We start from the raw sequence: 15,395 nt of genomic DNA on the forward strand, positions 1-15,395 counted from the left end.
AGTTCGAACTGATTGAATTGAACATTACTGTGATTGTTGCAAGTAGATCACTAAGTGAGTGTTTGGATGAGGGAATAGTGAAATAATGTAATTTTTTTGACGGAATTCAAATTTTTCTTTGTAAATTTTACAAAGAAAAATTCAACAGGACAAAATCATGAAGAAACAAAGAAGTACAAAATATATTTATTTCTCTCCTTCATGCAAAGAAATAAACATTCATGCTGAGAAAAATTGATACTGAAAAGTCTGGATTTGCGATAACTTTGTAAAAATATTTGTTGTCTCCAAATAGTGTGATTTTTAAGGTAACATTGGAGTTGAGAGTGTGTTAAAACTTAAAAGTACCTCTCAACTCAAGGACCATTGCCTTAATAAGATACTAATAATAGAAGCTATAGGGACCAACACCACACTTTAGTTGTAGGTTTAAAAGGTAATCTTAAACAATATCTTAAGAAGTGGTGTAACCATAAACAAAGAAAGCCAATGTGGACGATAGAAGCAAATGAAGTTATATATTTATCATCTCTCCCAACCCAATATTCATATATGAACGCTTTTCCTACGTCTAAACAAATCAAAAATTTGAAGACAGTAAATGAGAAATATTAGTCAAGAACCAAATAATTGTTTCAGCCTGAAAATATATTTGGTGATGACTGTGGCGACCCATTTTCTAGTAAAAAGCTTCTACTACAATATGACCGAGATGTACTCGAAGACGAAGCAAGATATCTTCCATCCCCGCTGTGAAAATTTCCTTCATTTCTAAACATTTTCCCTTTGCTTCTTCGGCCTCTCTGCTCATTTCCCTGATTCTCCTCATCTTCAACAGCTTGTAGAAACTCATTATGCATTGGTTCTGATGTCTCATACAGAAGCCTAAGTACTTGTTTTATTGAAGGCCTTGCCCTTCCTTCTCTTTGTGTGCACCATCCTACTATAGAGATTACTGTTTGAAGCTGATCCAAGTCAAAAGATTCCCTCACATTAGGATCTACTAGCTCTAATAATCTAGTTTCTGATTCCATGTATGGTTTGGCCCATTCGACCAGATTCTTATGATCTTGAATAGCTCTTCTTCCTGTCACAATTTCCAGTAGTAACACCCCAAAACTGTATATATCGCTCTTCTCGGTGAGCTCTTGAGTAACAACATATTCTGGATCCATATAACCTGGAATGCATTTAACATCGAGAATTCAGAATTGTCAATGATGATGGTTTATGCTCGGAGTTCCCAGATACAGTACCACTTTTGAAGCATATACAAAGCCAAAATGCCTAATTGAAACATGGTGAAGAAGGAAAAAAATTATACCCGGAGTTCCCCAGATTTCGGTATTTACAGGCTCAAAGCATATCGAACCATCTTTTGAAGCTTGTGCAAGGCCAAAATCAGCTATCTGTGAAATGGTGCAACATAGGGAAAAATGAATTAGTTAAACTTTAGTAACATCTAATGGAAATGTGTAGATTTTCATTATTCATACATAATGAAATCATAACAATCTTGTGTTTTGAACTCTTCCATTGCAAAATGAATACTAATAGAAGTGGTGGCATGCGGTCAGGGAATCATCCAACCTTAGCAACAAAGTTCTCGTCCAGTAAAGTGTTGCTAGCCTTGATATCTCTGTGACATAGAGGAGGATCACAATAGAAATGAAGGTATTCCTGCACATGACAGAAAAGGAGATTGAAAAATAAAACCCAAAAAATAAAAATGAAGGATCAAATTAATCATAGTCAGATAAATTACCAGGGCGTTGGCCACATCAATAACAATTTGGATTCTAGTTCGCCAACTTAACGGTGTTTTACCAGGGGCTGCACAAATCAACAAAATTTATCATTTGAAATTAAGAGGGGGAGGGGGGTTATATGGGGAAAAAACTAGTAACTTGTCTTTCTCTTCATTATATTAATGTCATTATTTTGTGGCTTCCATGTATTAGTTCCAAATTCAGTATGGCCAAAGGTGATGCTAATTAGAAGATGTTCAGAAGATCCACATTAACAGGAATGCATGCACATGAGAGAAGGAGATGGAGGTTCTATTTGTAATCCGGTCAAATAATATCTTAAATATGGTAGTGAAAACAATGTATAGATTAGAGGCATACAATGGAGATGATCTTTTAAGCTTCCATTTCCCATGTACTCGTACAACAGAAACCTGCAATTAGACGTGCAGAAGGGTTGGGTTTGCCAATATAAGTTGTCAAAGAACAGAAATAAGTGCGTAGAAATGAATACCTTTCTTGTTTATTGATACAAAAGCCTCTTAACGCAACAAGATGCCGATGGTGCAGCCGAGCAAGAAGCTCAATTTCTCGGCAGAAGTCATCCTCTCCCTGTTCTGAGACTCTGTCCATCCGCTTTACCGCTGCAACTTGGCCATCACTAAAATGAGCTTTATATACTGTTCCGAAGCCTCCTTGGCCAATGACGGTGCTAAACCCCTCTGTTGCCTTCTTTATCTCTTTGAAGTTGAACTTTCGAAACATAGATGAAGAGCCTGCACCCCCTCCCAAAAAAAAAGACGACCCCAAACAGGAAGCAAAGGATCCCACGAAAAATAGATTAAGCACTGCTTTTGATCTTACACTTAGGAAAGAAAATATAAACAATGCAATAAATTAGAACCTTACCTTCCTGAAATTTCCATGTTGGCATAGGTGGTAAGGTTTTCGAATGGGGTTTAGCAACATTATCAGGCTCATCTAGCTCTCTTCTTTTTTGCCGAATTAGAACTATCAAGACTATGAACATCACAAAAGCAACAGCTGTAACAGCAATAGCAATACATGGAACTAACGTCAAGTGATATGAATGGTGTTTTCCCTTAGAAGGTAGACCTAACAATAGTTGACTTGGGCTATCAGCAGAAACCAGCGGACTTGGAGAAGCCTCAGGAGCAGGTAATGATGGGGATGATTCTGAAACTAGCATCAAAATTGCAAAAATATGATCAGCTAAGTTTTACTCGATCAGTAAAGTTACAGATTCCATTGTATATTTTGAATTGAATGAACATTTTGGTTTTTGACAATGAATCTTCACAGGAATAGTTGTGGGATTAACATTTAATAGGGTAAATAAAGAAGAGATGCAAGGAATTTAAAACTGTTATTACCAGTAGGCCCGAGAAGTCCTTGAACGCCAAAGAAACAACTTGCAATATCAGTGGTATACATCTTATCAATTTGGCTTGCTAGCGCAACAAAACTGGCATCACGACATGTACTCAATGTAATATTATCATCAATTCCTAACTGATGCAGATAACCAATGCTGGCGTTTAAGCACTTCTTACATCTACTTTCCTTTCCAAGTGGCAATTTGCAATATTTTGTGACCTCCACAAATCTGGGAGATTGCAGCATCTGCATGACACTAGTCCGACCTTTGCATTCATAATTAACACGAATTTTTGTCCCGAATCCACAGAAAACTGCTGCAACTGGTGGAACTCCATAAAGTTGCAAGGTCTGAGATATGGTTTGAAGGCAGATAGCAGAGGTATTTAGAGGGACCCCTAGGTTGCTTGTGGCATTAGCAAAACGAGCAACAGAAATTGCAATATTAGCATTAATGTAGCGGCAACATTTTCCCCGCTCACCTTGGTTATTGCATAAAGTGGATGCCAGTGTAAAGTTTGAAGCAGCAAAATCTAAAGGGCAATCTGCAACAAAAGGAGTAGCAATATCAGATCACTAAATCACATTTATAATCTGTTACCTGCAAAGCCAACATTTTACTACCAGCAGTTTTTTAAAGCATGATAACTCACAAGGTTAATATGCAGCTGCAATTCACAAGATATAATTCTGTGAGAGTATCCAGAATGGAGGAGATAAAGCTATACCACGAGAAAATCCCAATATTTATTGTTTCTTGAAATTCTCACCATATTAGTTTGGGATACATGCTTCTTTTATTACTTTTACTGTTTCCAGTAACTATATGTGCAACATGAAAGCTTTGGCTCCCTAACCAAGTAAAAATTTCCCTTGGATACATCTTGAATATTAAAAATATTGTGCAAATCATAATGAAAGGAGTTGGTTACTGATTACTATTCACAGAAATCTCTAAGATTGATGTTCATAGGACCATGTCTTATTTGGGCACGACGACATACATTTTGACGTTATCTCACAAACACGAGTAAATTAAACACAAGTTAACAAGTAATATTGAAGAAACATGGACTGGATATGACCTTATAGATCATTGTTTACTTCAGAGCATTCTTATACTTAAAGGAACAGGATAAGAGAGCAGGTTATGTTTTAAGGCTCCTAAAATCTTACAGTTACACTATCCAGTGGAAGCTCGGCAATGATTTAGTGTGTCTGGTTTTGTTAAAAACAACGGTGAGAACTGAGAATTCACGTTTACCTAAAAGCTACACTTTGTAGCGGTGGTCGAACATCCGGCAGCAGCACTGGATTTCATAACAGACACTTATATGTTTAGAGTCTGTTTGAATTGACTTATTTGAGTTTATCTATTGGCAATTTGGCATAGACACTTGTGAAGTTGTGAGACCGTTTGGGAGAGCTTACGTAAACAGCTCATAGTTTATATGAGAACAGTTTGACTTCATTCATCTTTGGTTATATGAGCACTTATATGATAAACGCTTATGCTATAAATGCTTAAAATTAAGCTGTTTATCCAATCAGGGCCCCAATTTTTTCAAAAGGGTTTTTCTCCCTCCCATAATATGGATAAAAAGAAACCTCAGTGGAATTACAATGCAACTAGAATAATACTATTTCATCAAAAGGACACATGATTTTGAATCTCCATTTACATGCATTAAATTTCATAACAATTCTAGAAACATCAATTTCATATAGTTCATACAAGTAAAAAGTACAACAGAGAGTGTAAGCTATATATGCAAATATAGGCTTATCCAACTACTAGTATTAAATGCAGTCAAAAATTGCCACTTTGAACAGACCTAGAGTAATAGCTATTAATCTATTCTAGGGTATGCTGAAATTTTTCTATACTGATTTTTGCAACCATTACAGTACAATTACTAAATGCTTTTGCTATTGCTACAAATCCATCAAGAAACTTTATTTTTGGAAAAGACAAAAAAATAGGAAAAGAAAGTGAGAGAAATGCTAGTAATAATGTACCAAACAAAAGCTAAGAATGAGTTGATTAGGTCATGAATGCAATTGCAACCAAAAGGGGTAAACAAAGAACAATAATCACAAATGTGTAAATGCAACAGCAGCAATATCAATCAGATAGAACAAGCTTCATTAAATATTCTTTCAATAAATGCACTTGTTTTGTTTCTCATAACAAAAAAAGGGGAAAAGGGTTTGAAGATAATGAAGCAAAAATCAAGAAAGTAAAGAACTTTTGAATGAATGAAAACTAACCAGCCATTAGAAGAGGTAAGTGCATTCCAAGAAAATGTAACAATCCCAACAAAGAGAGAAATCTGTAGAGGAACATGGTGGAGTTGAAAAAGAAGAAAGTTGAAAACACAGTAAAGAATTTAAAAGGGTACTTGAACTTGACCCATTTTGGGAACACCGTTCAATTTGCAACAAAAAATGGGTTATTGAGACTTCTGAGAATGACTGTGTAGTGTGTGAGGAAAGAGGGAATAAGGGTTAGTTTTGTACTTTGGTTGGCTCAAAGAAATGACTAATGAGCACTTGTGAAGAACAATAACAACAAGTTCTTTTGATGCTAAAGTGTGGGGTATACCTTTATTTAATTCAGAGTCTAGGGGCCAGAGGTTGCCTTTCATTTTTTGTTGTTATGCTATGCCATCTTTCTCAAGACATTCATGTGATAATTGTTCCAACTATTCAATTTGTCATTTCGGATTTATCGAATAATTAATGTATCTTGATTAGAAATTTGGGATTTCTCTTATAAAAATGAGTATTATATTCACAATTTTTTTTAAAACATATTGTATTTTTCTAGTTATAGTTTATTTTTACACTTAGGATTTATTTACATGGAATGTATCGGTAAAATGTGACTTTATTGAATTGACTTTAAAATCTAAATTGTTCAATGAGTTGTTTTCAACAACCAAATGTCAATGCAATGTCCTATCGATTGAGCTAAACTCACAGAACCCAAATATCAATACTCCGAGGTTCGAACTCCAATTCTTACATATATAATACAAGGTTTTTATCAACTGAGTTAAATTTATCGGGACACAATTGAGCACTTCTTTGCATTGCATTATTGTTAATCATTTAAAAAAGTTGTCACAATTGTCAAAATGTGGATGCACAAAAATTATTGATCTTGTATAATAATATTTAATTTGATTTACACAAAAAAAGACATTATTGTTGAAAATGCAACTTGAAGTATGTCCAAAAGAGTTCAGGTTCAAAGAAATATAAAGGACCAACAATATATTCTTGTTTTACTACATTTATTTATGTGACATATGAAATATGTCCATGAATGCATGCAATTTTATACTTTTGCTTTGTCTTTTTCTTTCTTTCAATTTTATGACTTGTTATTATTTTGGTACTGGCACACAATGGAAGCTTTGGTTTGAATTTCTACCTATTTAATCAATGATAAAGCTATCAATACCTCCATTTCCCCTTTATGTATGTATACTTTAATCAAATGGATAAACGAGTTGTTACTAGTGTTAGTATTTTTCAAATATGTTTGGTACATAAATTTTGTCCCAAAAAAGTACAGATTCTTTTCTTACATATTGTAAAAGTTTAATCCTTTACGTGGCTATTGGTGTTTCTTTCCGTTTCTGCAATATTTTGAGGGTTGAATAAAGAGAGGTTTGTCACATTCAAAAGGTTCTAATTAATTAATTAACCTCTCAGCAAGGTAGAGGGCCACACATAGTCTGGACCAATGTAGTCAGGTTCGGGATCCTACGTAGGATCGGGAGGCTGGTGGAGGGTCGTAAGGTCGGGATCGTAGCTCGATTCGAAAGAACCTACTTAAGGGTAAAATGGTAACTTCACATATATACATATACACATAACCACAAAATAATAATAATAATAATACATGAACACAATAAACTTAATTAATATTTCATATATATCATTCCAATTGTTCATAACTTCATAACCAACCAAGTACTAAGTTAATAAAATAAGTAACTAACGGCCTATGCATCATTCACAATTAAAGGCCTATGCATCATTCACAACTAAAGGCCTGTGCATCATTCACAAAAAAAGACCTATCATTCACAACCACAACTAAAGGCCTATGCATCATTCAAAAAATCACAACTTAAGGCCTATGCATAATTCAAAAAAAAGGACCTATTATAGTATCATTCACAAAAGACATAATCTAGACATTTAAAATATCTTCCAATCCAACATCTTGATAGTCATCAAGATCACCATCTTCATCCTCATTCTCTTCAACGACATCATCATCATCATCTTCTTCATCAATGGGAGGAAGTTCCAAATCATCACCAAGAACATCACCGATACTAGCATCTTGTCCAACATCAAGTGAAGTGTCATCTCCTTCATCTTCCTCATCCTCCACATTCTCAATCCATTCTTCCCCTTCATCTTCGGAATTAATTTCTTCAATCTCATAGTTAGCACTTTTTCTCTTAATCTTAGTCTTTCCCAATTTTGAGTTAACCATCACAAAAACTACCTTATTCATTGTGATTTGCTTCAAGCGATTCCTCTTCTTAGTGTGAACCTAAATGATTATAAGTTATAAATAAATTAAAAAATAATAGATACTTGTTTGTAATACAATTTGTTCAAAAAGTTTGAAAACGTACCCTTTCAAAAGCACTCCAATTCCGTTCACACCCCGATGAGCTACATGTCAAACTAAATACTCGCAAAGCGAACCATTGCAATTCTTTATGTTTATTTCCATAAGATTCCCACCATTGTGTTAGTGTTTTATTTCCAAGTGCAAATGTAGCAAATTCATTACCAAAGTTTGATTTCCTCGCTTTGAAATCCTCAAGTTGGTAATCAACTTTGGCTCTTTTTTCCGGATCATCCACCAATCTAAGCAAACAATCATACATGCCATCCGTAACTTCATCATCATCAACGAATCCCGGAGCATAACGTATCTTGGGGTTCAAATAAAGGCCTGCAGCATGTAGTGGCCTATGGAGTTGCTTATCCCACCTTTGATCAATTATATTCCAAAGAGGAGTGTAGCTAACAAAGACAAAAAAAAAATTGAATTGGTTTTCATACGGTAAATCTAATTATTATAATACAAAAGAACAAAGTGAAAAGAATTGAATTAGTTATCTTCTAGCAACTCCATTAAAGCTTGATTTGATATTCTCTTTTGCAAGATCCATTTCTTCATAAAGATACCCCATGGCTGCCTTCTCTTCCGAGTCCACCATGCGCAACACTTTAATAAGTGGAAAAGCACCTCTTAGACAAGTCAAAACATTCTTCCAAAACATTTTGTTCAAAACAATCTTTTGCACAATAATCCCATCTTTACTCTTAGCAAGTTTGCTAGTCTTCCACTCATTTGATTTGAACATAGATATCAACTCATCTCGATGATCATTCAAACAACCCAATGTCAAGTAAGATGTCGCAAAACGGGTCAATGAAGGTCGAATCAAATCAACATTTTTAGTGAACCTATGCAACATACAAATAAGACTTGTTCTACCATAAATGTAGGTGGTGATCTTCTTTCCCTTAGGAATTGTTTCTTTGTGGAGAGGGATCTTCTTCTCAAAATCTTCTAACATCAAATCGATGCAATGCGCGGCACATGGTGTCCAATACAAGTTACTTCTTTTTTGCATTAACAATTCCCCGGCTGCTTTGTAATTCGCCGCATTGTCCGTAACAACTTGGACAACATTTTCCTCTCCAACCTCTTCAACAACATCATCAATCATCTTGAAAACTTTGTCTGCAGTCTTGGTTATATCGGATGCATCGATGGACTTTAGAAATACAGTTCCCTTTGGACTATGTACCAAGAAATTCAATATAGTTCTTCTCTTCCTATCTGTCCAACCATCCGTCATTATTGTGCAACCATATTTCTCCCAATCTGCCCTATATCCAGCAACTACCTTACTAATCTCTCCATAATAATGGTCTAAATATTTAACTCGAATTTCATGATAAGAAGGTGGTTTAAACCCTATACCATGTTTTGTAACATTGTCAAACATCTTAAGGTACTCATCAGACCTAGCAACATTAAAAGGAATAGCATTATTGTAAAAGAAAAGAGCAATATCCTTACAAGCATCTTCTCTGGTTTCTTTCTTATAGGCACCGTTGATTGTGCTTTGTTTAGCTTGTGTCAGCCCTCTTTTGTACATATCCTTTCTTGCTAGCTCCCCTTGACTCTTTCTTTTTCCCTTTGCACCAGCAGCATCACCATCACCAACCTCAACATCAGCATCGCCTTCAATGTTAATGTCAACATGTATCTTTTTTAGCAACTTCTCTTGTAAGCCATCAGTAATAACCAAAAACTTTTTCCTTATTTCCGGAGGACAGTTTGGACAAGGCCTAACATTACTATTAGTGCCAGCCAAATGATGCTTAATTCTGAAAGCACTTCCTGTGAATTCCCAGTCACAAAGTTTACACTTCACCTTTCTTGTTTTTATATCAATCGATGTAGCATATTCCCATGCTGGATCAGTCTTGTTTCCAGCTGAATTTTTAGGAGGAACCCTAACACGGGCAGCAGAAGCAGAAGGTGGAGCTTCATTAACAGTGGCAGCAGAAGAAGCTCCAACATTTGAGGTTGAAGCCATTAACGAGAGATGAAGGACAAAATAGTAGTAAGTAGTAACAGAGATGAAAACAGATGAATACAAAATAGTAGTAACAGAGATGAAAACAGACAGAACAAAGAAAAAAATTAGATAATGAAAACAGAGAGATGGGATGAGATGAAAACAGAGAGAGAGATGGGATGAGTGAAAACAGAGAGATGGGATGAAAAGAAACAAGGCTAGGTTAGGGTTGGTTTGAAACAGAGAGATGAGATGAAACAAAAGTGAAGGAAAGGAAGGAGATGTTAGGTTTGAAACAGATGAAACTAAAGTGAAGGAAAGGAAGGAGATGTATGAAGAAGCATGGCTGAATCGCCATTGAAGAAGTGAGAAGAAGCATGGCTGCGTTTGTTTCTTTCTTCAGAGAAGAATCGCGTAATTTTTCTTAGGGTTTCTGAGAAAAATAAGCGTGTTTTGTATTTTTATGTCTTGACCCGACCCGGTTTGACTGCAAGGCCCAATCAGTTTTAAACCCAACTTGTTTTTTTTTACGAACCTGCCATTGCTTTACGCACCACCAGCAAAATGCGCGAACCTGACTTCAAAAAGCCCCAAAAACGAACCTCCATGGGTTCTTAGCTCGTTTAGCCTTCATGAGCACGTAGGATCGTACGATCCTACGACCCGGTGCGCGAACCTGACTACATTGGTCTGGACCATCTCCTATACCATGTGAAGTTCAATGAAACCTATGACTTATATTTTCCCTAGCATGTGTTGTGTGATTTGTTACACAAAAAATAGAAATGAGAAAGAATTTGAGAAGAGAGAAATATTTGAACACTATGGGTGTGTTTGATCTATTAAAAGGTAAGTACTGGATACAAGACAGAACAACACAACACATGACAGAACAGCACAGAACAAAGTTTTGGGATATTGAACATTTTTTTGTCTTATATATACTATATTTGGTTAATAAAATGGTATTTTGGTATTTTAGACAACTTGTACTGCGGACAAAAAGTTGTGTTGTGGTTTAGTGAGGACAAAAGAATCTGTTTTGTCCTGTCCATTGCCACCCAGTTTGTCCAGTTCCTGAAACAGTTTTACAATCAAACACAGTACAACTAGAGTTGTCCTGTCTAATCCCTTATTTTTTAGCATATCAAACGGACCCTATAGGAGATTATGGTTCTGTGTGTTTTAGTTTTTTTAAAAATGATTTTTATAGAGCATTTGCTAACCCTCGGGTGACTTTTTGATTGAAAATTGTACATATGACATTTTAAAATATTTTTGTAAGAGCATAAAACATCAAAAAGAATATAAGACATCTCAACTAAGCTGGTACGCCTTGTAAACCTAATCATATGCCAAGTGGTCTTAAATCTATATATTAAAAAAAAGGAAAAATATTACAAATGGAGGATCAAACCTTACCCACAAGAAAAAGAAAGAAAGAAGAAAAAACGAAAAGATAAGAGGAAAAAAATTTAAGGAAATTTAAAATTTGGGCGCAATGTCAAAGTTACTAAACACCTCCATATCGGCGCTGCCAAACATAACAATACCTTTAAACATAGAGACACTCGTAGACACAGCGGTACAAATCTTGATAATAGCAACATGAATAGAGACAATAACATTATTAAGCATGATCCCATTACGAGCATCCAAATAGTGTGGATAGTATGTATGAATGATGCAAACAATAGACATATCAAGATAGTCACCAAAGAATGAAGAATACGACAACCTTGAATAAGATTCATAGACGATGAAAGATGAAAGATCCACTTACCCTCATCATGAATAAGATTACAAACTTTGGCCTTGTGAGTACCATGCATAGACACGGGAATAAGAAGAGCCTCTACCAAAGTGTCTCCCAACCAATTAGTACTGGATTTTAGAACCATCCCTGATCAACCACATAGAACTATTACCTACCTCTCCCAAGTGAGGCTTATTGCCAAGCCAAATAGAAGACTTAATGTGATGTATATATATATACTATTGATTGATTATTATAACGCAAAAGTTTATCACCGTCATACAAGACACCTGAAAAACGTCCCTAATCTTTTAGGCAACGATTTTCACGGTTCTAACAACACTTTTCAATTGTTGTTAGAGACAATAAATGTTGTAGTTATAGAAATTAAGATATTTTTAATAACTTTTTTTTCTTCTCATATGTGTTGCAATGTTGCATGGGTACTCTTGGACTAGTTTTAAATAATTTGTTCATAAAGAGAACTATTTTTTTTATTAATTTATTTCTTTCCTTCCTTTCTTTTTGAATCAACCTCGAGCACTGTGTTTTTGAGGTATTGGCCGTTTTGACCTTTGTAAAAAACGCCTTGTTGGATTCCAGCGTGTAAGTGTTGTTTAAGAACTATTTCGAAAACACATTCTTTCTTATTTTTTTCTTCTATGTTCTTTGGGTCTCCATTATGGCATTACTGATATTTAAAATATACAAATACATAGCCTTTTAATTAATTTGTTTTATAAAAAATCCAACTGAGCTATCATAAGAATCTTGTGATAACATCAAAGATTATTTTTATTATTCATAACTGCATAACCCTTTGAAATTGCTTAAGACAAAATGTCAAATGTCATGGAATATTGTTGGAATAGAACATCAAAAAGGCAAAATCTCAAATTTCAGCTTCAATTAGTTTAATGATAGAAATCATTTGAGCAGAAGTAATGTAAAATAAGGTAGATAAAATATACAAGAGTGAAATCTTGGATGTTTTCATACATAGACATTGAAATATTTGATATTTCATTGCCTATGCAACACAAAATTTGGCTTTTGTATTGTTTTGAGCATAACCAAATTAAATTAAAATAGCTAATGGAGGTAAGTGAAGTTACATTTTGCATTATTTATGCTCTTCCATTGCAAAAATTTCACTCTTGTACTGTATTTTTCTGCAGAACTACCTTCTCATCGCCACTTTGATCAGCGCGAGTCTTGTATTTGGTTGCTATGTACTTGTTCAGGTACTTTATTATCATTAGAAAAGTATATAAAAGCTTAATACCAAACTTTGCAAAGTGGTAGTTTATTCTCTTCATCTTTAACCTTCTTTTGATAAAATGGTGAATTAATAAGGTTAAATAAGTGACCTTAATTACAACCTTTCTATAGTTATATTGATCTGCTTTCAACTTAACCCTCTAAGAATATGTAATAGTTTGTCACATAAAAACTTTATAATCTAAAACATACATCTCTTGAGAAAGAAAAATTCTCTTAGGTTGTTACAATATTTAATTTCATGCTAAAAAGCTACTTCATGAGGCCTAACACCCTATGTGAATAAACAGCTTAATTAAGTGTCTATAGCAGATGTGCGTGCTTATGCATAAACTGTTTCTAGAGAAAAGAAAAAATGAAGTTAAATTGTATACATATAAGCTATAAGTTGTTTTTCGTAAGCTATTTTGGAGAGCTTAGCTTATGAACATTTTATAAGCTGTTTCCATATATAAATTTTTCCAAACAGTACGTCTCACAAGTATTTATGACAGTAGATAAGCTCAAAAAGGCAATCAAAACAGACCATAAGTCTGATATCTCAAATTGGCACACTTATTTGTGTTCTAGAATTCTTCTTGAAAGTGAATCATTTGTTGTCATATAAATCAAAATATCAAATCATAAACACAGAGGAAAGCAATGATAAGATTAATTGAACCTTGAGTTTTGACATAATTAAAAAGTTCACTAGATCATGTTTGAAATGCATTCCATTGAAACAATTTGTAACAGATTGGGGAAACATGCTCCCACGACGTCAATGACTGTGGTACGGGGCTGCAGTGCCTGGAATGCAACTCACAAAGCCGGTGTACACGAGTCCGAACTTCAAGTCCTATTTCAAAAGTACTTGGTCCTCCTCACCATTCATTTTCTCATTTTTGTTCTATAGCTGCTAAAATAAACTTCGTAGAAGATTACTTATTTTGAATGATATGTATGTACAGGTGATGGAGCTTCCATTCAATCACTACTCATGGCTTACAACACACAATTCTTTTGCTTCGAGGGCAGCGAATTTGAGTTTAAACTCTCAAATTTCGTCGGTCACGAACCAGGAAGACTCCATTACAGATCAGCTGCATGTATGTTACATATATATTTTTCTGCTTTTAATAATTCTGTCTATACTTTTAATAAGCCATTTTTCTGTCGCAGAACGGTGTGAGAGGATTAATGTTAGATATGCATGATTACCATGGTGACATTTGGTTGTGTCGCGGGCCGTGCACAATGTTTACAGCCTTTGTAAGAGATCCTTTCATTTTTCCGAATGATTATGCATGGTGAAAGTCTTGTAATTTCGTTTGATTTGGTAAAATCTTGATTAAGTTAAGCATTTCTCTTACATTGTTTAGAGCACTGATTTTAATTTATGAGATGCTTAACAGAACCCTGCTATTAATGTTCTAAGAGAGATCAATGCATTCCTCACACGATACAGAGCCGAGATTGTCACGGTATTCATCAAGGATCATGTAACATCACCAAATGGTGTGAACAAAGTTTTTAATAAAGCTGGTTTGAGGAAATTCTGGTTTCCGGTATCTAGAATGCCGAAGAATGGTAGTGATTGGCCAACAGTCAAAAAAATGATAAACAGAAATCATAGGCTTATTGTGTTCACTTCAAATGCAACTAAACAGGCTTCCGAACGCATTGCCTATGAGTGGAAATATGTTGTCGAAAATAAATGTGAGTCGCATTTATTTTTCTCTTAGAGGATTTAATTCATATATATTGCATGTATAAAGAATTTTTACACTGTCAATCGATCATAACCGTCGTATCATTTATAATTGCAGATGGAAATGATGGGATGAGTAGAGGTCATTGTTTTAATAGAGCAGAATCATTTCCAATGAACACAACAACAAAGTCACTAGTCCTAATGAACTATTACAGAAATGTCCTAAATTCTAATGAAGCATGCAGGGATAATTCATCGCCATTAATTCGCAAGATGCATATCTGCTATAGAGCTGCTGGTAACCGATGGCCTAACTACATTGCAGTTGATTTTTACAAGGTACAATTTTTTTTTATTTTTTTTACGGAAATTAATACAAGTTGGTACATTTTATTGAATGGAGTTGATTGTGCATTCAGAGAGGCGACGGTGGGGGAGCCCCAGAAGCATTAGATGTTGCAAATCGAAACTTGTTCGGGTGAGGAAACATGGCTGAGTTCAGTCATTTGGGAGGTCTATTATATATGTAATGTATGAATCTATACTTTCATGTAGATTTTTTGTTACATGGGATGTAGATACTACATGTTTAAGAACATATGTGGTACGAGTATATTGTCGATTTTTGTTTTCGTCCTCGTGACATATTTGTTGTTGGATGAATTAAGGTATCTTCCGTGCGCAATATTCGAACACTCTTAAAAGTGAGTAATTTTGTAGATAGCATGAGATATAGGTCCTTCAACAAGGAGTAAATTAAGTTTGGTTTTTAATGGTTTTTCCCAACACCATCCTTTTTAGAGCTTGATTGTAATAATTAAGAAAATTGAAATATTAAGTAAAAATAAAAATTGTTTGTGGACCAAAGTTTTAGAGCTTTCTTC

At 34.7% G+C, this 15,395-nt stretch overlaps 2 protein-coding genes across 5 annotated transcripts; one reads left to right on the top strand and one right to left on the bottom strand.

The window, feature by feature from the left end:
- Nucleotides 1–492: 492 nt before the first annotated feature.
- On the bottom strand, nucleotides 493–11,794 carry LOC123907249 (probable receptor-like protein kinase At1g49730). 4 transcript variants are annotated; one of them, XM_045957436.1, is made up of 9 exons: nucleotides 11,565–11,794; nucleotides 3,143–3,691; nucleotides 2,658–2,945; nucleotides 2,263–2,524; nucleotides 2,130–2,182; nucleotides 1,766–1,833; nucleotides 1,591–1,680; nucleotides 1,325–1,409; nucleotides 493–1,180 (listed from the first exon to the last, which is right to left on the bottom strand). In XM_045957436.1, exons 1-9 carry the CDS (start codon nucleotides 11,680–11,682, stop codon nucleotides 636–638), a joined length of 2,058 nt encoding a protein of 685 aa, XP_045813392.1. In that variant the 5' UTR covers nucleotides 11,683–11,794; the 3' UTR covers nucleotides 493–635. The 4 variants fall into 4 exon arrangements, with proteins under 4 accessions (XP_045813392.1, XP_045813391.1, XP_045813394.1 ...); XM_045957435.1 differs by having other exon boundaries at nucleotides 2,658–2,951; XM_045957438.1 differs by lacking the exon at nucleotides 11,565–11,794 and adding an exon at nucleotides 5,418–5,713 and having other exon boundaries at nucleotides 2,658–2,951.
- Nucleotides 11,795–12,468: 674 nt separating this feature from the next.
- LOC123907250 (PI-PLC X domain-containing protein At5g67130-like) lies at nucleotides 12,469–15,297 on the top strand. The gene is made up of 8 exons (XM_045957439.1): nucleotides 12,469–12,638; nucleotides 12,716–12,781; nucleotides 13,554–13,667; nucleotides 13,769–13,906; nucleotides 13,980–14,069; nucleotides 14,213–14,516; nucleotides 14,627–14,850; nucleotides 14,931–15,297. The coding sequence occupies exons 1-8, from the start codon at nucleotides 12,633–12,635 to the stop codon at nucleotides 14,991–14,993; spliced, it is 1,005 nt and encodes a 334-aa protein (XP_045813395.1). The 5' UTR covers nucleotides 12,469–12,632; the 3' UTR covers nucleotides 14,994–15,297.
- Nucleotides 15,298–15,395: the final 98 nt, after the last annotated feature.

The sequence above is a fragment of the Trifolium pratense genome, linkage group LG2 (genome assembly GCF_020283565.1).
Source record: "Trifolium pratense cultivar HEN17-A07 linkage group LG2, ARS_RC_1.1, whole genome shotgun sequence".
NCBI classification, from domain to species: Eukaryota; Viridiplantae; Streptophyta; class Magnoliopsida; order Fabales; family Fabaceae; genus Trifolium; species Trifolium pratense.